The sequence below is a fragment of the Protopterus annectens genome, chromosome 11.part0, assembly GCF_019279795.1.
Source record: "Protopterus annectens isolate FY-2018-M chromosome 11.part0, PAN1.0, whole genome shotgun sequence".
NCBI lineage: Eukaryota > Metazoa > Chordata > Ceratodontiformes > Protopteridae > Protopterus > Protopterus annectens.
Genome location: NC_056745.1, coordinates 587,451,748 through 587,478,961, shown reverse-complemented (window position 1 = coordinate 587,478,961; position 27,214 = coordinate 587,451,748). Strand labels below are relative to the sequence as shown.

At 37.1% G+C, this 27,214-nt stretch overlaps 1 protein-coding gene across 1 annotated transcript in view; it reads right to left on the bottom strand.

Annotated features, from left to right (window-relative positions):
- Positions 1-27,214, bottom strand: part of TRHDE (thyrotropin releasing hormone degrading enzyme) — a 5,519,112-nt gene that overhangs the window by 1,347,934 nt on the left and 4,143,964 nt on the right. The window contains 2 exon segments of the mRNA XM_044088069.1: positions 13,427-13,490; positions 15,111-15,136. Of these exon segments, the coding sequence (XP_043944004.1) occupies positions 13,427-13,490; positions 15,111-15,136 (90 nt within the window).

Sequence of the window (27,214 nt, the reverse complement as noted above, 5' to 3'; positions counted from 1 at the left end):
GACCAGTTTAGTGATTGGCATTTATGTAGCCGGCAAATCACAGGAATGATTCAAATATTTCATAATGGGAAAGTCCTCACATTTTATTCTATTGAGAACAGCACTAACTTCAAAACTAAATACACAACTCTGAATTATTGCAGATTCATCCCTTCCATCTATCTTCAGTTAACTCTAATACTATAGTACTGCAATATACAAGGAAACAAAACAACAGCTTATTTTGCCTTGGAAGTTTATATCCCAGGAGAATCATGGAAATGTCACAAAGATATATATATATATATATATATATATATATATATATATATATATATATATATATATATATGTACATATAGATGACAACCATTTCATGACATTCTAAGTAAGGACTGCACTGTTACAAAGGCCATGCATTTAGCATGAAATTGAGTTGGGATATATAAGCCACAGTGCAGAGAAGGGGGTCACCATCTTTTCTGTACTGAACTATGAATAAATGTTTATTTAACATCTGTTAACCGAGTATGCAGACTGTTCCAATGAGTCAGGACTCCATTCAGTCATGACTTGAGCCTTAGAAGCCAAACAACACAAATAAACATATATGAGAATCATACCTCTCAACCTCTTAATATAAGAAGTCTAGCCAAAGCCTAATATAATTGGGGCTGGGGGGTAAAGGATTGGGACATACTGGGATCAATTCAATAGCTCTGCTTCACAGAGGCCCAGTAAATTGATCAATGGGGCAGCGTGAGCTGGCACACCTTGCCTAGGCTTATAAATGCCCTTCAGCAGATAGCCTAGTACCTACCTATGAACCTATTACATGTATGGTTATGCACGACCTATTATTCAATCTACTGATGAGGTTTGTAGGGGCACTTTCATGTTATTTATGTCTGCAAAAGGAATGAATGTGGTACAGGGAATGTACTTCTACATGTAGATGTATGTATGTATGTATGTGTGTATGCATATATATGTATAACAAACTCGCTGACTCCACGAGGCGGTCCAATTAGAACTGGGCCATCCAACCCTGACATTCCTGGATCCATATTTCATACCCATGGTTCCTCCACTCTACCGAAGTTCCACATACACACAAACCATCCATTCTCAAGTTGCTATCCCAGCCATAACACACCTCCACACATTGCCCTCTCCCAGCGTTAGGGACCCTACATGTATGTTGTCTCCACCCATGTATCATCAGGCTCTCCAAACCTTTCAGCCCTTGAACATACCTGCCCAGGCTTGTGTAATGGTCGGAAGTCCAAACAACTTGCACTTTTTGGGTAGTCCCACCAGGGACTACCCTGTAATTGTTTGTAAGGTAGGCTTAGCAGGTGGACAATGTTACTCCCACTGGCAGTATCCTGCTTGTGGTTTGAGAAGCGATGATTTGCTCACCCCTGCCCAGCTTGATATGACATAAGATGACAGCACAGAATAATACAGGTGCTGCTGTTGTTTTCCTTCTCATTCATTTTGTATGCTTTATTGTCATGACATTCATTCTTCATATATATATATATATATATATATATATATATATATATATATATATATATATATATTATATCTGTACATACATACACACATACATCTACATAATTATATACATTTCCTATATTGTTGGATGCCTGTGCTGGATGATGTGTTTGTGATCACAGCAGCTGAATGGGTATCTGCCATGGCTTAGTGGAACTCACGTCAACTATAGTGTGCAGGGTCGGGGGTTTGCAACCTGGCAGTGCAGATTATTTTGGAAATGGCTACAACAACAGCTGTTGGCTACAGGGTGACTAAGGCACTGTAGAACATTTGTAGGTGGGTATGCACTTGTTTGCCTGAAGCACAGCATTGCTAACCTCTGATTGTGGCGTCCTGCACTCAGTTAGCCTCTAGCTTGTGTCACCATTGTGGTACTCACATATCAGCAACCAAACAGGCTTACACTCGCTTGCTCTCGCATACACATGCACAAAGTCATGCATTGTGTTCGCATTTGTCAACTGGGACAGTCGGACTGTTTGCTTGTCCATTGTCAGTGGTGGCCTGGGATGTAGAGCTCCACATTGACCCCAGCTACATATCCCAATTAATACTGGGATGTTCACATTCATAGAGGGTAACAGACATATCACAGCTACGTCCCCCATTAATCATGTTTAGTTTACGTTGAACTGTCGGTATTATCCATGCTTAGGTCAGGTTTACATGTCAGGTATGACTGTTGACAAAGGTCGTTTAAGGTGAGGTAGGATTCCTGTTTCACTGGTCTGGGTAGTTTACATGCAGGTATTTGGGGTAGGTGTAGTTATTGCATACCTGTGTGGTACAGTAGAGGTGAATAGCTAGGGAGTAGGCAGGTAGGTAGTGGGGATGACATTGTAACTGTATAGTAGCCCGTAGGTATAATTGGATGGGGAGCAATAGGGAAAGTATGTTGGATGTTGGGATTTGCATGCGAGGCAGGACAAGAGGTGTCAGTATCACTAGTTGATGTAGTGGTATAGAGTGTGAGGTGGGGGGTTTGCAAGGTGGTGAGCCTGTGCTGCTCCAGTTGTGCTTGTGGTGTTCTTTCTTGTGTTAGTTACATGTGTCCTGTGGGACAGCTGTGATACTACATGTGGGTAGGGGTTCCAGATACTGGCAATATAGTGGGGGAAGAGGGTGTCATCTACGTGTACCCATAGACATTAATAGAAATGGAACAGGGGCTGATAGCTACGTGGTATACATGGGGCACAAAGATGGGTGTTAGTAGGGGGATTATCCAGAGATGTGCAGGATGGCTGCAGGGAAAGTCCACAGCTGGCCATGTTGTCTGCGACAACAGCTGTGCATATGCACTGCATTTGGTGTTTGCGTCAGACACTCACACCCTTGGGTGGGGGTGAGGACTACAATAATACCTTGTGATGCCTATTACATTGGCTTACATGCCTACAGTGGGGTGTTGCGACCCTGTGTTCATAGGTGTTGTGTAGTGGGTTATGCAACAACACATATGGTTATACCGTACTTAGTTATGTAAACTGGACTCTGCTGCCATGAGACCCATATCGGGAATGGCTGCCCGTTAGGTGTAAGCATGCCTGTCGACTGTACAGAATCCGTGACCTGTCCAGAGTTTGCTTCATACTATTGGTGTGTTCCTCTTACAATCTGCACCTGTCTGGCAAATACCTGGGAACTGACACCATTAAATGCAGACAAGTAATTTGGTTTAGGACCCCACATCCTTCAGTTGAGTCATGCTAATGCATAACCTATTATTCTATCAGCTTTCTAAGGTTGTAAGTTGAATATGTGCTTTCTGTCCCTATTTGTTCCCCCAACGGTTTAGGTTCTGTCCAGTGGTTTGCTCTTAGGGGTTGAGAGGTATGGGCATAAGCTCTGCCCAATTCGCATTATTACTTACATCCCCAGAGCAGTTCTAATACAACTGCACCAGCCAACACCTGCATGCCTAGGCCCATAATTGCATACCCATAGTTCCCCCACCTGCCCTTCCTCTACAGAACTCATCCTTACTGTGGGTGCAGGTGGGATCTAACCACACCACTACACACTGACCACTCTCCACTTGTCAGGACCCATGTTGTACGTTGGGTCAACCCATGGGTCATCAGGCTTTCACAACCTACTGGTCCATGTACGTATACAGCCTGGTTGGATGAATTATTACAGGGACTGACTCCAATGATCATTAATTTTTGGGGTGTCCCACAAGGGACATTGATGTCTTTGTTTCAAGATTAGACTTGGCAGGTCTCTTCCACTGGTAGTATCCTGCCTGTGGTCTGGGAAGCAGTGGTGTGTTTACTTGTATCATGTGTTTGTATGTTTCACCTGCCTAGGTGGGGGTGGCTGATGATACGTGTTACACGTTTGTTGATTGCATCCCTCACCCCCATTTGCATGGGCTGTGAACATATGTAATTCATGACTATCACATCCTAGTTATTTACATGTGTATATTTACACACACACACACACACACACACACACACACACACACACACACACATATATATATATATATATATATATATATATATATATATATATATATATATATATATCTACATTACTATATACAGATATATCTGTATATGTATGCATACATGTATATATTTATATATTGCTGTCTATATATATATATATATATATATATATATATATATATATATATATAACTCCAAAAAACGTCCAGCACTGAAAATAAAGAAAATCACAGCCGTTTGGGAAAAAGGCTTTTATTAGAGCCTAAACAGTCTGCCCCACAGACCGGTTTCGCTCCAACTGAGCGTCATCAGTGTGTGGCCGCAATGAAAAACAGTACGTAGATATACGTGCTCACAAACACACCCATTTAGCAACAGCTCACTTTTAAAGGTGCAGTGATCAAAAAGACATCCTAACACTTGTGAAATAACAAACCATATCAAAATTTCAATTTCCATTTAGAATTTAAAGCTCAACCTAATGAAATGTACAATAGTTTTTAACCCCTATACATGTAATCAAAATAATAGATATATCAATATTTATGGCTACTAAACACCATAAAATGACACATGTATAAGCATATCCTAATACATAAACATACATACATAATACTTGGTGAATAAATCATACCCTAAAGGGAAAGAAGACTTAAAAACATAATTACCAATGGTCATTAAGACCAGGCTTAAATAAAGCTCCTAAATTAACAATCCACCTACGTTCCTTATTCGTCAGAATTTTGTGTTTGGCTGACTCCAACTTAATCCTATCTGTTACTTTGTCAATCCCTACAAAAACAAAGTGCGCTGTTGGGTGAACTAATATATGTTTATATAAAGCGCTGCGCATTCTTTTACATTTAATATCACTTAAATGTGTAGCAATCCTTTGTTTTAAGAGACACGAAGTCTGTCCAATATAAAAAGAACCGCACCTGCACAGAGCCATATATACTACCCATGAAGTATTACATGTTACAAAGCACTGAATATCATACACCTTACTAGTATTCTGAGATGTGAACGTGGTGGTTTTGGACATCAACATGCAGTATTTGCAATGTCCACAAAAAGTACTTCCCTTTCTGAATATTTCCAATCCTGCTGATGTCTCACCTTTCTTATATTTTGATAAATATTCACCAATATTTTTGCCACGCCTATACCCAAACTGGCACTTATTTCCCAAAATAGTAGACAAAAAAGGGTCATTAAGCAAAATAGACCAATGTTTATCAATAGTTTGCTTAATCAAGTAAGTATTAGTAGCATAAGTAGTGACAAAACGAATAGTGTCACTCTTATTTATAGATTGAGCATGATCTTGCAAAAGCAAACTTCTTTCCAATACTCTACTTTCATCAAAAACCTGATTAATATTGCTTGTTCGATAACCCCTGGCCTTAAACCTAGAAATTAGATCATATGCTGTTGATTCATAATCACAAGCATCTGAACATATTGTTCTGATTCTCTTAAACTGTGACCTTGGTATATTGTTAACCGTATGAGGTGGGTGGCAACTGTTCGCATGTAGTATGGAATTTTTAGAGAATGGTTTCCTATGTAGGGAGGTTACTATTGTACCATCTAATGTTTTTGTGACATTAACGTCCAAAAATTCTATGGTAAATAGATCAAGTCTCCCTGTAAATGTAATTCCAAAATTATTGGAATTCAAATACTGCTTAAAACCAGACCATTCTTCCATACTACCCTCCCAAACCACCCAACAATCATCTAAAAAACGGCGCCACATGCCAAGACAACCAGAAAAAGGGAAATGTTCACTATAGATAAACATTTCCTCCAGGTAGCCCATAAATAAATATGTATGCATACATGTATATATTTATATATTGCTGTCTATATATATATATATATATATATATATATATATATATATATATATATATATATATATATATATATATATCTAACAACATATGGGTGTCTGCATATGTATATATCTATATGTGGGTATGTATATGTATTCTGTCCATGTATATATACATTTGTACTATGGAGAGGGAGAGGTATATCTTCATGTAGCTATGAGTAGATATACACACACATTCCTCTACATATATACATCTACATTTTGAATTTAAATATTATTAATTAAATATTTTAGAGATGAAATTAATTTGCAAGTATTGAATATTATTCTTCTTAATATGAGGGCCTTCCATAACAGTTTAGATAATGATATATTATTATTGTTGATATTAGATTAATTTAGAAACTTTGATATTATTTATATTTTTGTCTTAGCATGACAGTATACTTATTTGGTAAATTTGAAGTTTTCTTTAATTCACTAATTGATAGATTTCTATAAATATAAAGATTAGGATATATTTTTCTTTAAGATGTGGGTGATTAGAAAGGTTTAGCATTTGATTATTAATTTTTAGATCAGGATTTAAATGGGTAAGTTGTAGTAACATAAATTATTTTTTTAGGCCAATTGATTCAACTAAACTTTGTATTATTTTTATCTTGTGCGATAAAAGTTTATATATTTTGAGATTTTTATGAATTTATTCATTGATAAAGGGAAGAGCTCTAGGGTTATACTGGGATTTATATACATGATTATATCAGATCTTCACCCATATGGGACTCTATGTGTTTGATTTAGGGTTATACTCTGATATCATAATTAATCTATTAGATTTTATTATAGCATAGTATAGTTTTAAATCTGGAAGTCCCTGTCCTCCATGATTCTTGGGATACATTAATTTTTAGAACCCATCCTGATTTGACCATGATATTCTGAAAAAAAGTACTATTAGATTAGATTAATTAAACTGAAATAATAATCTAGGAAGTATATCCATTTTAATGATAGTGACTTTAAATAATACAGGAAATTTTAATTTATTCCATTTAGAAATGTCATGTTCGATATTAGACCATGCTTTTGATAGATTGTCTTTGAGGAAAGAAACAGGGTTATGATGAAAGGTTATACCTGGGTATTTAAAATAATTTTTATCTTAATTTCTGCTCTAGGGAAGAGGCAAGAGAATCTATAGTTAATACCAAGAGTAAAAATAGCCAATTTAGAAAGTTTTAAACTGTAGTTAGAGAACTTTGAAAATATATTAGTGCTATATAAAATTTTTGGCAGATCCTTCTTAGGCAGCATATAATATAGATTTAGATCATCAGCAAAAGCTGTTAGAGGTATAGGAATATTACACATGACTGGTATAAGGTGAAAGATGTTTGTGTTATGCAGAAAAAAACAGTGGTTTTTATATACAGATTAAATAAATAAATATGGCAAAAAAAGCATCCCTTGCTTATGCCATTAATTACTTTGATTGGGAAGGAAAGGTTTTTATTAATATAATATGATGTGTGGGCAATAGCATAAAGAATTCTAATTAAATTAATGAAAGACAGAGTGGAAATCCAAAGTACGACATGATTATGAATAACAAAATCTATATTCACCCGATCAAAAGCTTTTGAGGCATCTAACATAAGTGAGAAGAATGATAAGTTATAATGTTTAAAAAGTGTCATTAAGGTATCCAGTGTTAATGTATTGTCACAAGTTTGTCTGGCTTGCATAAAATCATATTGGTAAGGACAGGTTATATTTGGTAGAGTGATTTTTAGCGTATTCATTAGAATCAGGGCAAATATTTTAATGTCAACATTTATAACAGATATTGGTCTATAATTTTAAGAATTCTTAAGGTCTGATTTGGTTTTTGGAATAAAAATAATTTTGGACTTATTAAGATAATGATGTGATATACCATTATTACAAACATATTTAAATATGCACAATAGAATGTTTGAGATAGTTTGAGCAAAGGTTTTATATAGCTCTACAATAAGACCATCTGGTCCAAGCAACTTACCAGTTTTGAGATTTTTAATTATTTGTAAAACTCTTTGTTGGTTAAATGGCATAGTTAGCATATTCAGCTGATCCTGTGTAATTTTTTGGACAGTTAGACTGTTCAACCACTGATCCAGCTCTTCTGGACAATAGGTAAGGTTCCATTCTACATATAAATTTGTGTAGATTTGAACAAAGATATTCATAAGTTCCTCTCTAGTTTTACAATGTTTGTCATGAAACATGATTTATTAAGGGAGTAGATTTATTTATATTTATGAGTCTTGCTAGAAATTTTGATGGGGTTTGTACCCATTCTGAATATTTTGTTATAGTTTTCATTTCATAAAATGAATACTGTGTTATGTTCAATAAATAAAGTTCCTTCTGGATGTCAGCAAGGTTTTTTGCTGTGTCATCTCTGTTATTAAGGTAAAGATCCTGTTCCAACTTTGTAATTTTTCTTTTTAGGACTGATTCTTTCAAATTATATGTTTTCCTATAATATGTCACTTTACTTATAAAAATGCCTCTGATCTGGGATTTGAGACCAACCCAGTGGATACCAATACAAGAGAGACTTGACCCCTTGCAAAAAATAACCTTAAGTGAGAGCAGTGATTGTTGATATTTGGTGCTCTCCTTTGCTTTCGCTGTCTGTTTTTTTTAATTTTATTTTTTATTTTTTGTAATTATGGAGCTCAGTATTGCAGAAGTACTAGCAGCCTTGCTACACTGTAGACGTAATAAAAATGTTTAAAACTTCATGATAGCTGGAAGTGGTTGGAATTAAATGGCACTAAAAGTTTGTGAATAAGATGTACACTAGAGAAGTCAATTATAAGACATTTAGTCTATTAATATGGTCTGTAAAATTTCAAAAATGAAATGGGTTAAATAATTTAGAGTTACAGTAAGAGGAAGCTCAGAAAGGAAGGATTGCCAATATATCTACTGTGCAGAGTTGAGAAACAGAACCCTGTTTTATGGATTTGTGAAAAAGTTATGCAGTAGTTATCATTACTGGCTTGTATCACCTTGCTTTCCAGTTTGGTTCTCATTCGGAGTCTTTTTTCTGCATAATCTGTACTTCTTGCTCATATCTCTATATTTCTGCCAGGTGGTCTGGTTTCCTCTTTCCTCCCAGATTCCAACACCAAGACATGGGTGAAGTGATGTTTTTCCAGACTGCCTACAGTTGATTGTGCTGCATAGCAATGAGTACATGTATGTGCCCTATTTCAGGGTTGGTACCTCATTTAGGATTACATTATCTGTCCTGTGCCCATTGAGAGAGAGGGCAAGCTCTGGCACCACTGTAGTCCTGAAATAGGTTAAACAGGTAACTGGATAATGAATGAATGCTGTAAGCAGTGGAGGGTATAGCACTGTGTGCATCAGAAGGGTCATGAAATGGATGCATACACATCAAATATACATGCACATTTACACCATTACTCATGAATTATGAAATATTCAGAATGACATTATAATATTTATATATAATTGTGGGTTATATATTACAAAATGATAGTATTAGAAACAGCAAACTCTAGCAGAAATAGTCATACTTGTTCCTTAGGTATATTTTTAGTCTCATATGTTCATAGGTGATTACTAGACTAATGACCACATTGGGCTTTTTAAGCCTACACATGCATCCCATATATCTGACAAGTTCTGGTAACCTTGATAAGTGTATGCAGGTACTTGGGAGATAAAACATTTACAAACAGGGGCCTGAGAGATGAAGATAGAGTCAAGACAGGGATGAATTTCCTTTCCCCATCCAATTATCCAAGTTACACTTGAATTGGGATAGGGTGGAACTCTGCTTCACATGAATGGAGAGCCTGTTCCATAAACAGGGTAGTCTCTAGGATGCATAATTGTCTCCCCTGCAGGTCCTATTTATACCACAGGCAAGGTTTAAGTCTTTAGAATGGGAAATTCTGGTGCTGTTTGTTTTGTGGATATGCAGGAGGTCCATCCAAGTGGGGTCTGACAATGCTCAGTATACCAGGCATAGATCTCCCCTCAACAGCCTGTAGGAGACAGAATACAGGGATAGGGCCTTGAGGTAGTCTGCATACCACATCTTACATATGCCCTGTATTGTTTGACTGAGGAACCACTGTGGACATTCCATTTGTTGGATATGTCTGGTTAGGTACATACCAAAGGGGGAATAGTACTCAATGATAGATCTTATGAATGCCAAATACAGTGGAACAAAGACTTTCTTGGACCAAGATGTCATATCTTTGTTTATAAGTTGAGCAACATATAATGATTTCCTTACTACTGTAGATATGTGATGGTCAAAGCCTAGATTACTGTCTATGCATCTCCCTAAGTCGCTGACTACTGGGTCAGTCCTAAGGGGTGTATTGTCAATATGATAGTTACCATGGGTGGATGACTTACTGAACGATATTATTATGTATTTCTTGGCATTTTGTTTTAGTCCATGGTTCTGACACCAGGTGTTTGTCTGTGTCAGCCCTTCCTGGAGAACATTTGTGTCAGTCTGGGATTGAATGACAGCTCCTAATTTGCAATCATCTGCAAATTTAGTCAGCCAGAGGCCATTAACAGTGGTCTTGACTTCAGAGAACTAAATACCACAAAGGAACAGCCCAAGGACTGATCCCTGAGACACTCCACTTGTGTCTGGCCTCTTTGTATAGGTGAAATCCAAAATTCTAGCTTCTTGGCTATCCACCTGTTTACATATGAGTTTATACCTAACTTCTTGACGTCAACAATGCCTGAGTGGGGTAGTGTGTCAAATGTCTTGGCCAGGTCAAGGGAGGCAGTGTGAAACATCTTACACCATCCATTGCTTTGGTGACCTTCTCAAAGAAGTTCACCAGGTTAAATATGCATGACCTTCCCTTGATGAAATCAAACTGGGTTGGGTCCAGTGTCCGGAGGTTTACTACATCATTATTGATAATTTCCATGATAATTCTTTCCAAGGTTTTGCGTATAAGACTAGTGAGACTTATGGGTCTATAGTTTCCAGGGTCTGCAGATGGTCCACATTTGTGCAGAGGGATGGCTCCAAAAAGCTCTGCACACAATTGTGTATTGCCATTGAGGTTGTAGACATAGCTAAAGAATGCCTTGTGGTTGCCCTTGGCCTGGGAGGTTAGACTTACCTCAAATTTGGCTTTGGTAGACTTTATTTGTCCTCTGAGTTTAGTTTGATGAGAGTGATTTTATTCTGTTGGGTGCTGGATCTCCTACCTTTTGCCAAGATTTTCTTCCTTTTGTTATGCAGCCTACTGATTTTGTGACTCCACCAGGTTGGCTTGTTATTTGGGTTAGTTCTGTACTTATTCCTGGTAGGTACAGCTGCTTCTGTGCTGCTCTTAACATGCTTGTATAGAGTGTCTGTGAACAGTTCTGCATAGGCAACAGTATTCTCAGGGTTTATGGGGCATTGAAATTTTGCCAGTTTATCACTTAATAGCAGGAAGTTAGCCTTAGAGTAGTTTGTGAATATTCCAGGGTTAACTGGGGGTCCAGGTTTTATTTTTACATCGAAGGAGACAGTTATGTAGTCTGACCTTAGCAGGGAGGACATTACACTATGGGGTGTGCAGCACTCTCCCATATTAGTGAGGACCAGAATCAGTATGGTTGCCTCCCTGGTTGGTGTATTGACAGTCTGGTCCAGGGAGTCTGTGTTTACAAAAAGCAGGAATCTATGTGACTAGACATTTGGTTAATAGTTAATAGCATGGTAATTAAAGTCACTCATGAATATGGTATTGGGTTGGATGGTGAGTGTTTCTTATAAGTTTAAATACATGGAATGGGTTTCCTGGATCATAAAGGGGGACCTATAGCTTGCAAAGAAGTTTTTTTGGATTTTGCCAATGGTGATTTGAACAAGGAGTATGTCAAGTACATTGTCCAGTTTGACCAGCCTTGAGTTATATTTATTTTTGATGTATATCAAGATACCTCTACCTTTAGTCCATGGTTGTGTACTAGCTGGTCTAACTGTGTGGAAGGCATTATAACCTTGTACTGTCAGTGTGCTCTCCATAGCTTTAAACCATGTTTCAGTGACTGCACCGATGTTAGCATTCTCTAGGGTGAAGACAGCTTCTAGGAAGTTTAGTTTTTTGTTTATACTCCTAGCACTGAGCAGTAATACCTTTAGATTTTCTTAATTTTGATTTTCTATGGTGGAAGTACTTTCAGTTTCCCATTCCCTGATAAAGGCACTATGGGGGAAGATGATGTTTAGCTAATATTCAAAAGCCTAGAGGGAAGAGGTGCAGACCACCCCTGACAAAGCAGTGTGGTCTGTTGACCATCTCCTTCCATGCTGACAAATATTTCACCCCCTTAGAATGACAATAAAAACTAAGCCAATTATTAAGTCAGTCATTTTTGTTCATATTATAGCATAATCCTTGGAGAAGGTAAAATGCTGCTCAATGCTTGCCTTATACCAGCCTGAGATACAAATTCCAAGAGCTCCATGATGTCTCTCTTCATATAGTCTAGGGAGTTACATCTCAGGTCATTTACTCCCACGTGGACTATGACTGAGTCATACTGGTACTTGTGGTCCAGTGACCTGAGTGCATGTGTATTATGGCAGACCCTAGCCCCTGATAAGCAACTGATCATGACTTTCTCATTACTCAGCCTGGTGAAAGGGACATTAGTGTGTCTCACAGTGGAGTCTCCAATGCTGAGAATGTTGGATTGTGTGGTGGCTTCCCTTATAGGCTTAGAAGTAGAGGCTCCATGAGATGTGGCTGTATGTTTTGATCTGGGTGTTGTTTTGAAAGAGTGCATTTTGGACTGCTGAGGGTATTTGTTATGTGTATTTCATCTAGGAGGTTTTTGGAGTTTAGGAAGGTTACATTTAAGTGCCTCAGCATATGTGGGTCTATACGTCTGCTTTGAATTGTGTGTGATGGATGCAGTGTGTGTACTACTGACAACCTTATTAACATTAGGAGTTCTTTTATATGAGAAGTTTGCCTCCAGTGACACTGTGTAAATACATCCCTCACATACCATGTCAGTTTGTTTGATTATTAATTGTCAGTAAACATGAGGCAATTTTATATTACTTCTGGATGCACATATCCACCAAGATGGTAACGAAGACAGTGGGAAAGCTCATATCCATGTTAACAGGGTCTCTTTTATTGATGAGACAGCTGGAGTGAGAATATAAAGCAATGTCAGGAATATCCAGTTTGCAACTCTGCAGATAGTGCTTGTAAAGTTGTCACTGCAAACTAGTTGTCCTGTGTGAAACTAGATATTGGTGAAATTCCAGTCATGCTTTTACAGGAAAAATGTCACTCAAGGTGTCTGTGTCTTTACAGGGCACTGAGAAACACTTGAGAGGAAACTAATAACTAGACTCTGAAAATTTAAGGATGAAGTGTTTACGCAGATATTTTGAAGTTAGAAACAAATCAAGCGGTACTTACTGAAAACAAAGAATTAGCTTGTCAAGAATGATGAAAAGAGGGTAGCTGCATGAATGGCTACTGCCTGGTTACTACTACACTGCAAAATGTGAAATCTCTGTCAGATTAAATATCTTATCTCAAGGAAATAATGCTTGTTTTTTGCTTGACAAGATTTTTCTAGTTTTTATGTAAGAGAAGTTTGCTTGTTTCAATCCATTTTGTCCTTAATTATCTTAATAAGATTATCTAACTTGTTACTGATATTTTATTACTGATTCTACATAAATAAATGCTTAAAACTAGAACTATAAGATTTATAACTATAATCAAGCATGCAGAATTGGTTTGCTGTAGTCAGAATTTCTTATTTCAAGTGTCTTTTTCTTTCACCTCTTCATTAATTTATTACCAACATAAAAATAGCACAACATGTCTTTTAAGAAAAGGCTTATCTATTTAGTCTGCCTTTATTGATGTAAGATATTTGAAAAATAAAGTTGGTCATTCATCTGGTCAACATGAACACAAGCAGAAATACAACATTTTATAGCCGCCTTTCAAGACACTCAAGGATCACCTTAGAAATACATGTCTATTTAAAGTAAAACATTTATTGACAAATCATTAAATAGCACAAATACGCAAATAATATCATAATCTCTGCAAATAACAATATGGTTTGTGACAGTAAAGGATACATTTGCTTGCAATTCCGATGACATGAAGAACATGTGGCTTGGATGGTGACATCACCAGAACATGCAAACAAAACATTTTAACCATTTGTAACTAAATTTCTCCATTTGTACTTGAGCATAGCAACTTTGCACACTGTTTTCATGTTTGAAATATCCTTAGGGCAGCACTATACTGGGGGGTTATCACGCATGGTCCGACTGCTGAGGTTCTGGGTTCAAATTCCATGTGGGTGGCATTTCAATGTTCTCCCCATGTTCATGCGGGTTTATTCTGGGTACTCTGGTTTTCTCCCACTGTCCAAAGACATGCAAGTTAGGTGAATTCGTGATGTGAAATTGACTATCTGTATACTGTGTGAGTGAGTGTTATTTTCCATGCCCTATGATGAGTTGGCACCTTGTCCATGGTGTACCCTGCCCAGTGCCCTATGCCCTTTGGAGATGGGCTCCAGATCACCATGACCCTGAAATGGGAAAAAGTAAGTGTGTGTGTGTGTGTGTGTGTGTGTGTGTGTGTGTGTGTGTGTGTGTGTGTGTGTGTGCGTGTGTGTGTGTGTGTGTGAAATATCCTCAGTAGCAGTCAATGTGAATTGGGAGACTTTATATCTGGAAAGCACTATGAGTCATTTGAGCTATTACATTCCCAAGATAGTATCTGATGTGTACAAAAGTTTGGTTGTTGTTGTGAATTGTGTATTAAGAGGTAAAATCAACCAGATTTTCAGCATCTGCAAACTCAGTGGCCTATGCAAGGTGTGTGGCCTCCACTTGATAAGCCATGATATTTTCTTTTACTTTTAACTGCTGTACTGTCTCCTGCAAGCAATAGTGTATATGAGACATTATTTCAGTAGTTTTACTGTATTTTTTTGGATTCTTTAGCAGATGAAGGTTGTAAAAGTCTACAAATCACCCAACATGAATTTCAAGTAACATATACACCAAGCTCAGTGCTTTAAATCTCCGGTCTGCAGCACACCAAAGTAAAGTTGTAAAGTCTTAATTACCCATCATAAGTTCATAGGTAGGTACTAAGCTATTAGCCCAAGGGCCTAAGTAAGCTTAGCCAACAATGTTCCCTGGCTTATGCCACTCAAGAAAGTTAATTTCCTGTGCCCCTGTCAAGCAGAGCCACAGAAGTGATCCCTGGGGTGTATTTCCTATTTCCCATCCACTCATCAAGATTTTTCTTGAAGAGTGCTAATGAGGAACATTGCTTGACATAGATGTGTAGCTTGTTCCAGAGTATAGGAAGTCTCTGGGACAGGAATATATCCCTCCATCATGTCCTGTTTATTGTGGTGACAAGGTTTAGGTCCCTAGAGTGTGTATCTCAGAGGGACTGAAATTTCTTTAGGTGTAGCATGTCCAACAGCTCTGGGTTTAACACAGCCTTATATGTTAGGCAGAGATCTCCTCGGAGTAGGTGATATGCTACAGAGTTAAGCTGGAGTTTTTTGAGACGGTCAGTGTAGGGCATCTGTTCGAGGCCAGTAATCCTGTTTGTGAGGCACTTCCGTGGCCTTTCCAGCTGCTGAAGATGTCTTGTGAGGTACATTCCAAAAGGGGCGTTGTACTCTATAATGGGTCTAATGAGTGCCGAGTAGAGGGGAACAATGGCCTTTTTTTTCCTGGATGAGAACCCTTTGAAACATGAATTTCAAGTAGCAACTACACCAAGCTCAGTGCTTTAAATCTCTGGTCTGCAGCACACAGAAATAAAATAAATGTTTGAAATTAATTTTATTATTCTGCTCTAACCTATACATTCTTTGTAAGGCTCTCTGCACACCAGTGGGCACCACCTTTACTATCACCCTTCTTGTTCATCTCTCTTTCTCTGCATATACTTGTCCCCACTCAAATGTCCTTCCTTCTTTTTAACCCCTCTCACTGCTTTGTGTTAACTCTGTGATATCTAGTAACCCCTACCTTATACTATAGCTCAATACCTCACATTTCTCTTCCTTTTACCCTTTCCATAGCATTCCTAAATATTCTAGAATAGTCTAAATACTGATTGTTGTACTCTGCTTACATTTCCAGTGATGGGATTCTGCTGACAGATGCAGTCTGGTTTCACTTTCTATATGTATTCCTGTACCTAGCCTTTTTGGACATATTCCTGTCCTGTACTTTCATTTTTTTACTCCCATATTGCTTTGCTACCTTCAAACAGTCTCAGCCAGATTTGGTGCCATGTTTTCTTTCACTTTTAACTGCTCCACTATGTCATGCAAGCCTTAGCGGTGTGCATGAGCCATTATCTCAATGGTTTTTCTGTAAGTTTTTGGATACTTTACCAGATGAAGGTAATTCTTTTTATCTTTATTTAACGTACATATTGTATTTTTCGTTTTTGAAATCTGCTTTAGTAACAATACTCCATTGCAGGTATTTGTATTCAGCTGTACTGGAGTGATTTCTAGCTCTACATTTAATGTTCATTTTTGATTGCATCTATCTGGGATTATTTCTGGGATATTTTTGAATTTGCTAACTGTTTCTGGTGTCGATACAATAACCTGCCTAGCAGATAAACCTCAGGCAGTATAAACTGTTTTATCAGTTTAGAGGTTTGGCTTATTAAATGTTGATTTAGCTACATGAATCACTACAGTATAGTGAGATTAATGGTCTGTTCTAGTTATCTGTATTGATTGTAAAGACACTGTAAACTTAACTGGCTGATGGTTGAATTTGTTGCATTTCTCTGCCTTTAGCTTGTGTCTAGTTACAACTTTGTTTGCTTATACAGTATTAGCACTTTCAGGAAATGCAAAGTAATAAAAAACATTTATTCTAGCAACTTTCTAAGATATACAAGTAATATTTTAAATGTGTCCCTGGTTTTGGGCCTTTGTTCCACCTATATATTATGGCTTTTTCCAGATGTCTTGTGCTATAAAGTTGTGATAAATGGCAAGTGTCAAGTGCATTTTACAAGAAAGGGTGTGTCAAGTGCATTTTACAAGTAGCTAAGAGCTTCAGGGGAAGAGACGTTTAGTGCTGCTTATATCCCAAATCTGTTTACAATGTGCAATTGTTGTTTAGCAAATGATATCACTAGTATTGTGGTAAGGTATTTGAAAGTATTGGTAACACAGCAGGGAGTATACTTGTTTTTAATGCAGAAGGCTGTGGATTCTGCTCCCACACCATGCAGACGGAGTGCTGGTAATTGTAATGCCCTTTTGATTGCTGGTTATTTGGTGCATTTTAAGGGGGGATGTGGTTCTGCACTCCTGAGTGCACCCTCCTTTGCATGAGATGCATTTTAACTATGAACGTGTCGATTTGGCAGTCATTCCATAATGCAATATTACCAGCTTCCCAAGTTTTTTTTTTAATGTAACATCAGCAATTTAATTTTTCAAGGGTAGCAGGCACTAAATTTGAAGATGAAAAACCGAAATGTGAAGTTATTTGCCAGTAGCAACCACTCACAGTTCTTTTTAATATGTAATTATTCAGATGATTTTTACTTCTGCAGAGATTGTGCTTATTGACTCATATTGGTGGATTGTAATAACAGATGTTTGAGTGGCCTTTTATCCTTGAAATTTTCTGAAATGAGTTGTTTTGTCATTATTGGTTCATACATTTTGTTTCATTGTTTACTGAAAGAATGTTCATAACTACAAATTTAAAACACATTCTAACAAGTGGTGCTGTATTACGCAAGGAATATAACAATACAATCAGGAAGGTGATTCAAAGAACGCATACATATATGCATGGCCTTAAAAATGTGTGCAAGGAGCCTATGGTTTGAAAACAGACAAAGGTGCAATTTATTTGAATGTGCATTTTAATGCCATTTCAATGAGTTTCAAGGCAGAAAAGTTTACTGGTCATGTTAAGTCTATTGCCATTGTGAGACTGTATTGTTTGTTTAGCAAATGGCGATTAGTGTTTGTCCTATTTTATTTCAATATATGTAACTATTGTAGAAGTAAAAAAGAAAACAGTATGCAAGAGGTTTGAACAGCATTTATGGTAAATGTGGATAGCCAAGTCATGATCACTGGAATGGCTAGGGCTGCTTTGGAGGGGTAGGTGGTTGCCGCAAAAGGGGCTGCTCTGGGGGGGGGGCTAATGCCAATTGACAGTAATTGCAGTTTATGAACCAATCAAAAGCTGTGTAGCTGAGCCAAAGCTGTTCAAGGCATAACAGTGGGTTCTTTTATGGTTGATTGTGCAGTGTTCTGCACTTGGCTTCTCTTTTATGTTTTAAATGTTTGTGGACTGACCAGTATGATCAGAAAAATTCCCACAAAAGGTATATTTTATTTTGTGAGGGGGAGGGAAGAGGGGTGGCAAACTCAAAAAACACACTGGCTGGCATAAACTCTAGCTATGCCACTAGGCCCACCTAGGTGCTAACTGGTAAAGTCGACTGTTAGCAATAAATAACTGTAATGACTCAAGAAATCCAGATCAGTTTTAAACTGAAGGTGCAGCTTTTCTACATTTGAAAAGCAAGTACAAAATTGTTTACTGAGCCATTCCCATGCTGCAAACCAGTGACAATTTTTTCTCTTTCAGATGACAAGGTTGTAAGTCATAGTGTCTTTCCTTGTATTTTGCGATATGTTTTTGTAAAATGTTTGACTTTAGTGCTTGTGCATACCTGGAAACATTACTGAAGCAGTCGCTTGGATGAAATGTTTCATTTTAGTGCTTTTGCATTTCATGACACATTATACTTCTTTTATTCACTGATATAAAAGACACCTTAAGAGAAGTTGAATAAAAATGTATTAGAATGTTAGATATTATAATTATGTGCATGACAATAAAACTTCACTTTTAAATGAATTGACGATTGAAGTTGTTGAAAATAATAAGTTACTTGATCATTTACTGTGTGATTAAATGTGTTTTCAGCTGCTAATATAACCACATACATGCTGCCCAGCCTCTCTAAGAAGGATTTATGTGATCTCTTTCCTGGGCCAGAGCACTTTTTGAAAAGGAGAACCATTTGGAGATTTACTCATGATGAAAATGAGGTAATCACATTTTTGACACTTTCACATGGGACAATCTTTAATATAACTATTAAGAATGTTCTGTTATCAAATAATCATTTCATGACCATTATGCATTTAAAGACTGTATTTTTCTTGTTTGTGTGTGTTTCCTTGTTCTTACTGTCAGTGTTCTTTGCATTATAATTACCATTAAATATATTTTTCTCATGTACAGGCCAAAGAATCAGACTTGTGTAGACCAAGCACCTCCTCTGGGACCTATGATTTCAGCACCTCCCTTAGCCCTCATCCCTCTCCATCCACCCAGCATTCTCCAATGCATGAGACCAGCATGGTATCAACAAAATTATACAGTTTCTAAGACCACAGTATGTCTTATACACAGACACAGAGTTGTAGCAGTCAAGAGACATCTTTTTTGAAAACAGTATGCTGGACAAGAAGGAGACTCCACCCATTCCAAAGGTCTTCACTGTCGATTAATCAGAAATACAGTGACAAGCATGAGTCCCATTAAGGGAGCATCTGCAGATGCCTTCCAGTACCCATGCAGCCGTGAACTTACTGTATATGGCAAAGCATCTTATAGGGTACTACCCAGTGCTGTAGGACACATCTGCACCCAGTGGAGCTCAGTGGGTATGTCATTAGTCTGCCATTCACGTTTCCAATTACAGCACTGTATACTTGGCCGCCAAAGTGTAAACATCTGACATAGGTGTTAGCAGGTGTTTTATATGTAAATCAGGCCAACATGTGTCTGTATCTATTCATTTCTGGATTCAATTTTATTAAATGAGATTCATAACACTAACAATTTTTCTGTTTCTTGTTAGGAATCGGTAAAGAAGCAGCTGTTGAAAAGGGTTCAGAATATGAGTACCCCCAAAAAGAAGCAGGGAGTGACCCCTTCAAGAAAGAGACCATGACGTCTTAGCTTTCAAAACAGCCAAGATATGTCCACTGATGAGACTAATGACTCTACCACATCTGTGATAGAGAGGTCACCAGAATGTAGCACTCCAGAGCTTGACCAGTTGAATGGTAACAACACAAACTGAAATATAGTGTTTTTGTATAAAGGCAACTTCTACAAAGAAAACATTAAATTTCACAGTATGTGTTAATTCCAATTACAGATAGTCTAAAGAAATAGGCAAGCCATTATACAACTCTACAGGAGATGTACAAAAACAAGGTCAGACCCAACAAGAAGGATGTTTCACAGCTCCTAGACCTTGAATTCCAAGCAAGACATGCCTTCATTGACTCTGTTGTTACTAAGGGGCAGGACAAGCCTACCAAGATTCTTCAAGCATATCCTTGCTTCAGGGAACTGGCTCATGTAAGCAAATGTGCTAATTTTAAGTAGACATATATGTCACCAAATTCTAAATGAGATATGGTGTAGCAATATCAGCTGAGTCACAATAATGAATACAGAATGAACAATGCAAAGTGTATTATTTTTGAATACCCACAAAAATATTAAAACTTTTGATCTTTTCTGGCTAATCCTTACTTACCCAGCTATAACTTTTATATATGTTTGACATTGCAGTCTCTCTCTCTATCTCTCTGACCTTGACATGACCTCTTCATATAGAAAAGCTGTGGCTGAGTGGAAAAAGTTCCTTGCTGAGTAGAAATGCACAAAACCTTTTTTTCATTCCTTCTCATTATTTTGTCCCTTGTAGTGCAAGCGTAACAAACTTCAAATTTGATTTCATCTTTAATTGTTTGGCAGGGTGTCAGTTTAGTTTGCTGCTTGTCTATTCATAAGGTCACTGTATTTGATATAATGCATATGCTGACATTCTCATTTTCACACTGAGCAATGACCTTGTTTTTGTATGTTGTTGTGCCATACATACCACTGGCTAAAGAATTATTTAAGCAGTCAGTTTGTAGTATAGTATACTTTACTCTGTAAATTCCAGGGTATTTTGTCTCATTTCAAGGCATTTAAACCAGCACTGAATGTTAAATTCAAGCAAAATTTCCTACAATTTTAGTTAGACAAAAGGGCTTTTCTTCTGCTTTGCATCTAAAAAAAATATTTGGTTTTAGTCTGGTTGCAATGGTTTTAATCCTAAAAATGTTTCAAGACAATAGCTAGCACTTTCTAAATTAAAGCAAACTTTCCTACATATTCAGAAAATAAATCTTAATTTGTTTTCTCTGTATTAAACACATTTATTTATTTTAAGTCTGAATGCACTACTTTATTTACTTGTTTTAAGTCTGAATGCACAAGTTTTAAGATGTCCGTGGGGGTTTGGAGGCTAGAAATATTTACTTGTTTAAAATATTCTTAGCAAGTGAAATTTTCTTGTTATACTGGCAGATAATTTTGCTTATTTTAAGTAATATTGACATTATTTTCTATTTTTTTACTTGTTTTTGAAGAACTGAGGTTTTGTAGTGCTGGACTCACCATGGTTTCACTATGCTGGGATACAATGCTCCTTTGCTTCTTCTCTCATCAGAAACAAAATATTAGCGCCAATCCCAAGATGAGTGTCAGGCCACAACCTGTTTGATGATCCACAGCCTTGTCCTGGATGATGCAAGGTCTGCAGGCTTGTTGTAGCCTTTTCCTGGTAGATGCCTTGAATAGCAACCAGACCTATCAGGAATGTCAAGTACAGACACTCACTGCCCAACCAGAAGGAGTTAGGTATCAATGCACTCTGCTCCTTCACTCACCAGAAGCAGTATATAAGCATAAATTCCAAGCTGTCACCTATGAAGCAGTTATTAGGCTTTCTGATGATCAGCAATCTCCAGGAAATAATGGCCCTGTACTTCTTCTCTTACCAGCAGAAAAAAGACACACTAACCCCAAGATCACTGCTGAGATGCAGACTATCGGCTCTCCAAAAATTGGTGGTCTTGCAATAGATATTGCAGATCTTAAAGGCAAGATGGAAAAAAATGGGTTAGTATCCTAAGCACTGCAGTGTGCACTAAGCAGTTAGATATGAAAGAGGAAGTAACTTAAGCTTTAGCTGTCTAAGTGGAGAACCAATAGTTTTGAAAGAACAAGATAAATTGAAAGGGGGTGGGCACTTTGCATTCTGGTTCTATGGAATACAGTGGGATGGCCAATAAATTTAAATAGTTGAAGGGAGTGATTTCACAAAATGATAATTTTGTGTTTAGTCACAACATCTAATGAAAAGTAGAGGGAGGGATATATGCAGTCAAATTAACAGAAGGGGCAGGCAACTAAAAAGATAGTTGAGTTTAAGAACACAACAGCGCCAGGGTGGGAGAGTGGTAAAAAATGTCTGTGTAACTCACAAGAGACACAGCTGTGGTCTCTTTCATAGTTTTAATATGCCATTAAAAGCAAAATACAAGTAAAACACTGTAAAGAAAACATCTCACTGTATACAAAATAGAAGAAACCAATAAAGTAATACAAAATACAAGAAAGCAAAAACAAGCTAACCTTTCCTTCACAGCAAGTTGTGGCAGAGTCTGGGTGAGCTTTTAGTATGCGTAAATGTAGAGATACAAGAATTAATTTATGCAACATTCTAGAATGCATCAGTATATTCATTCAGTCATTTTCCTGTAGGCACCATATTCATTTGTCAGCTGTGGAAAGTCTGATCCTAACATGTTAATTGGTAGGATTAAAAGAGAGAACTAGTCATGAACATGACTGTAATCTATTGTAGGATGCTGAACAAATTCACTTTATAATCTGGGAATACTGAAAATTTGAATTTCAGTATCTCGAGACTATAAAGCCGAAAATTCAAAATACCGAAACCCCAAAAGCACAAAATTCAAAATCGTGAATTTTAAATACACCCTCCACCATACAAACAAACAAACATACACCTTCCTCCCCACACTATAACAAACAAAACACACACAAACACAACAACACTAATACATGAACCTACCTTACATATAAGACCCCCATGTGGGGGGCTGAGCCCCCCACACCCGTGCTACTTATATAATACAAACTCTGAGGTTGCACTCAAAAGATGAAGACACTAAACCCACCACTACACACTCTACATTTCCCTCGCACAAACACACATCACATACACACAAACACCACCATTGTCAACACTTACACACTCACACTCTTACCCACATACTGTAACCTACACCTACAACTTCCCAACACACTAACATACACTAAGATCCCTACCCAAAACCCCTAACATGTAAACACTTACCTGAATCTCCAGCTATCCATTAACACAGCACACCACTACAACTGCTGATTCAACATTTCTGGATTTGGTTATGTGGACTTTCACGCAATTGGGCTGAGATTTCAGTATTTTGAGAATGTGAAGGGCACCCTGCTGAACATACTCATGTATACACCCACGCACACACATGCATGCACACACACACACACACACACACACACACACACACACACACACACACACACACACACAGTTCAGTGATCTACATCATCTTCATTTCAGTATTTTGCATTTATGCCATCGTCATATGAGCATTTTACAGTTATGCCCATGGCATAGCTCTAAGTAAGAAAGCAACTGTTAAAAATGTTTTGTACCGCTGGAAATTGATACACATTCAGTTCACAAAAATACCTTAGTTTTACACTCTTTTGACTTCTTTCAAACCTGCCTCCATGGTACTGTTTCCATTTCTTTTGGGAAAACATAATTTTTGATCTCTGCTACTTTAACTGATATGATTTGGGAGTGACAGACCTTGCTTGATATTACATGATATTGTGTGTGTGTGTGTGTGTGTGTGTATATATATATATATATATATATATATATATATATATATATATATACTTGGAATGATGAGAGTGTATCAAGCAAAATTCACTTTGAGGTAATCTTTTTCTCCCTTCTGGTATACTCTGGAAGACAATTGTAGCCAGCTGACTGTAGCATTTTTGCTGCTGGGAAAACTGGAATCCCTCACTGCAAATGATTTTATATGCAGACCCCAAGAAAAGCAGCAGTCTGTGCAGCCTGTTTTAGAAATTATTTTTGTACAGATTTACCTGTTAGTAACTGTTTATTTCTTCCTACACCTGCATTCTACAGTCTTTGAATGTGATATCAAAGAGTTAAATTTTGGCAGAGTGGTGCTCCAGTGTATGAAAGCCCAGGTTTCCAGTACAGATACTGCCTCTTCCCTGTTTCTTCCCTGAAGTTATTTCCTTATATTTTGCTGACCATGTTGTTTAACTGGGCACAGACCACTTTCAGTAAAAGACCAAGGAGAAAAGCTTCACATCATGTTATTTTTATAGCTTCAGGCTACATATTTATTTCCAACTGCTCCAACCTGGAAAGTCTGTATAAATGTTGCAAACTTCTTTAACTGTTTTATTGATTTAAGTAAACAAATGTTTGACATCTTGAGATATGAAAATAAAATGCTATTTGCAGTAAAACGTTTTTTCACCATTCTCATTGTATTTGGTACTTAGAAATCTGCAGGGTGCAGCATCCTTCGGAATATATTTTATTTAAATAAGTGCTAAATCATTTGAGTACAATAAAATAAAAAAAACACCAAAGCAATACTTGCCTTCGGTGCAATGTGATTAAATAAAAATGATAGTTTCTGTCATAGAGATACCAGCTAACAGCAGACAGTAAGTTTGACTTTATCAGTAATATCAAGACATGGCTCATCTGGGTCAAATGTTTTGTCTTGCAGTAGTACAGTGAGCTAAGACTATCAGCTGTTAAAGAGCTGCCTACTGTAGTTCAAGCTTTGATTTCCACAGCTGCCATGTGGTTGCTGTGTGACTCTTGAGTTTGTAAGTTAAACAGACTATACTCTTGGGTAATTGATGAATTGAGCTACACTATTAAATAGTATCCTGGACCAAATTCCTAGTAATTACCCATGAAATTATGAGAACATTAATATTTCCCTGCAACCAGGATTTGGAGCAGATATCTTCCAACAATCTATCCTTTCTGACAAATAGTTTTTAAAATGGTTTAAACTTTGGGTTGTTCTCATAGGTCCATGGTTTCTAATCTCAGAATTGTGACCTACTGACTTGAATTAAGAAAACAGTTCTTCATTCAATTTAGAAAGTACCCAGGAAAGTAAAAAACAAACAAACAAAAATATACATATAATTCACACAAAATACATACATAATTCTTGAATGTGACACTATCCATCTAACCTAAACACTTAGAAATTAAATGCATTCTTTTTAGAATGACAAGCAGAATACAATACAAAAGTAATCATAGTATAAATCAGGGATCACTACAAGTCAACTGAAATCCAGAATTACAACAAAAATGGAAGTAAATTTGTAAATGTACACCAACTACAATTATGTTAAAAAATAAATAAATGAAATGTATTTTAGCAGTCATCACTGATGAACTAACAATAAGTAACAGTTATTTAGAATTGAGGAGAAAACCACCATGAGGTATCCTGATCATAAAAATGTACAGAGGTTACATAAATATGTATTAAACACACAATTCTGCAACTACCAAATCCCCTCCAAAATAAATTGGAAACAGTAATTCAGAACAATGAAAAAAAAGCAAAGAAAATGAATAGAGGGAATGCAAATGTGGCTGATTTGTGTGACATATGGCATATCTTGCACTGTTGGTTATTTTAAAACCGATTTTCATGACTCATGGATTCAACACATCATAAAACGTGTTCCCTGAGCTTACTGCACATATCATGTCATGTTACCCAAACCACATTCCAATGCTATTCCATCTAACCATTTATTTATCTATCTATCTATTAATCTATCTATCTATCTATCTATCTATCTATCTATATAATACACTTTGAATCTTGAAACACTGAAATATCAAATTTCAATATTTTAAGACCAGAATCCTGTAAGTGGATGTGCTCGCATTATTACAATATCAAAAGTCAGTATACTGAAACATCAAAATATCGAATTTTCAGTATGTAACTTTTTTTTTATATCCATCCACTGCTTGCAGAACACCTAGTGCATAAGTGCAACTGACAATCCCATAGAACGTGCTAAGTAGAGAACGAGTGATATGCAGAGCACCCAGTGATAAGTGCCATGCATGGACATGTTCCCTAACATTTGCCTCACATTTGCAAAACTTTTGCTATAGCTCATAGGAATTTCATGCTGGAATATGTGTATTTATTGTTAAGTATAGTCTTGAACTGGCCATGTCTCTTAATTACCCTTCTCCTTTTCAGTGATGACAGATATCCACTAGCCATACTTGCCCTCAGTTCTTCCACCCAATCCTGTTCCCATGCAAGTGTACTCATCAGAACAGAAAGATCCATTGCCTTGGGACCTAACAAGCACTTCAACCTGTGATGCCAGGCTTCCACCAAGTTGTCATTGCAAGGGATGAATAGTGAATTAAGGTCAGAGACATTCCAAAACATAACAGGGAACAAGAGAGGGAATCTACAGAAGGACATGGTTCATGTGGTGAATTTTCTCATTCTGCCCAGCACATACCAGTCTCAGAAATATTTAATAAGTTCTCTGCCTTCTATAGGAAATGTGTCCCATAGTGATTGGAAAGCAGATAACATCTCCTGCTCTGGCAGAAAAGCAAGTGTAACAAAGCACTTCACTGATAACTGAAATGACATGTTAGAATTGTACAGGAAAGTCTAACTGCGGCACCCTTCTCCAGATATCCCTGCCAAAATGAAACAAATAGCCCTTGGACACCACTCCATTAATGTTTGCCTTAATACTCTTAATTGCGACAATCTCAAAATCACACAAGATATATTTCAATAATGTGTCAAACCCCTGTTCAGCTAAGAGATGGAATATACAGTGCCACATACAAATATATGCTTTCAGGGACTTTTTGGTCATTAAGCAATACAGCAGAGGCACTGATTTACTGTACCCTCTGTACTTAACAAGACGTGAATGCTATATAATTGGCAGCAAATTAGTCCTTCATGAAAAAAGGTCCCATCCATGAGCCAGATCATGGCTCTACTTAGATCATAGAGGTTGTTTACCATTGTAAAGACTATAACAGTGTTATCACTTGCATCGTGTACCACCAGCTTCTCTAGAAATACTCCAGGTTTTATAGCATAATTGTTTACATTTAAACTCTGTAAGGTTACATTTGGAATGGCTTTAAGCCTGCTGTCTTTCCTCCATACTCTTCCCATGTGTTGGAGTAAGGCT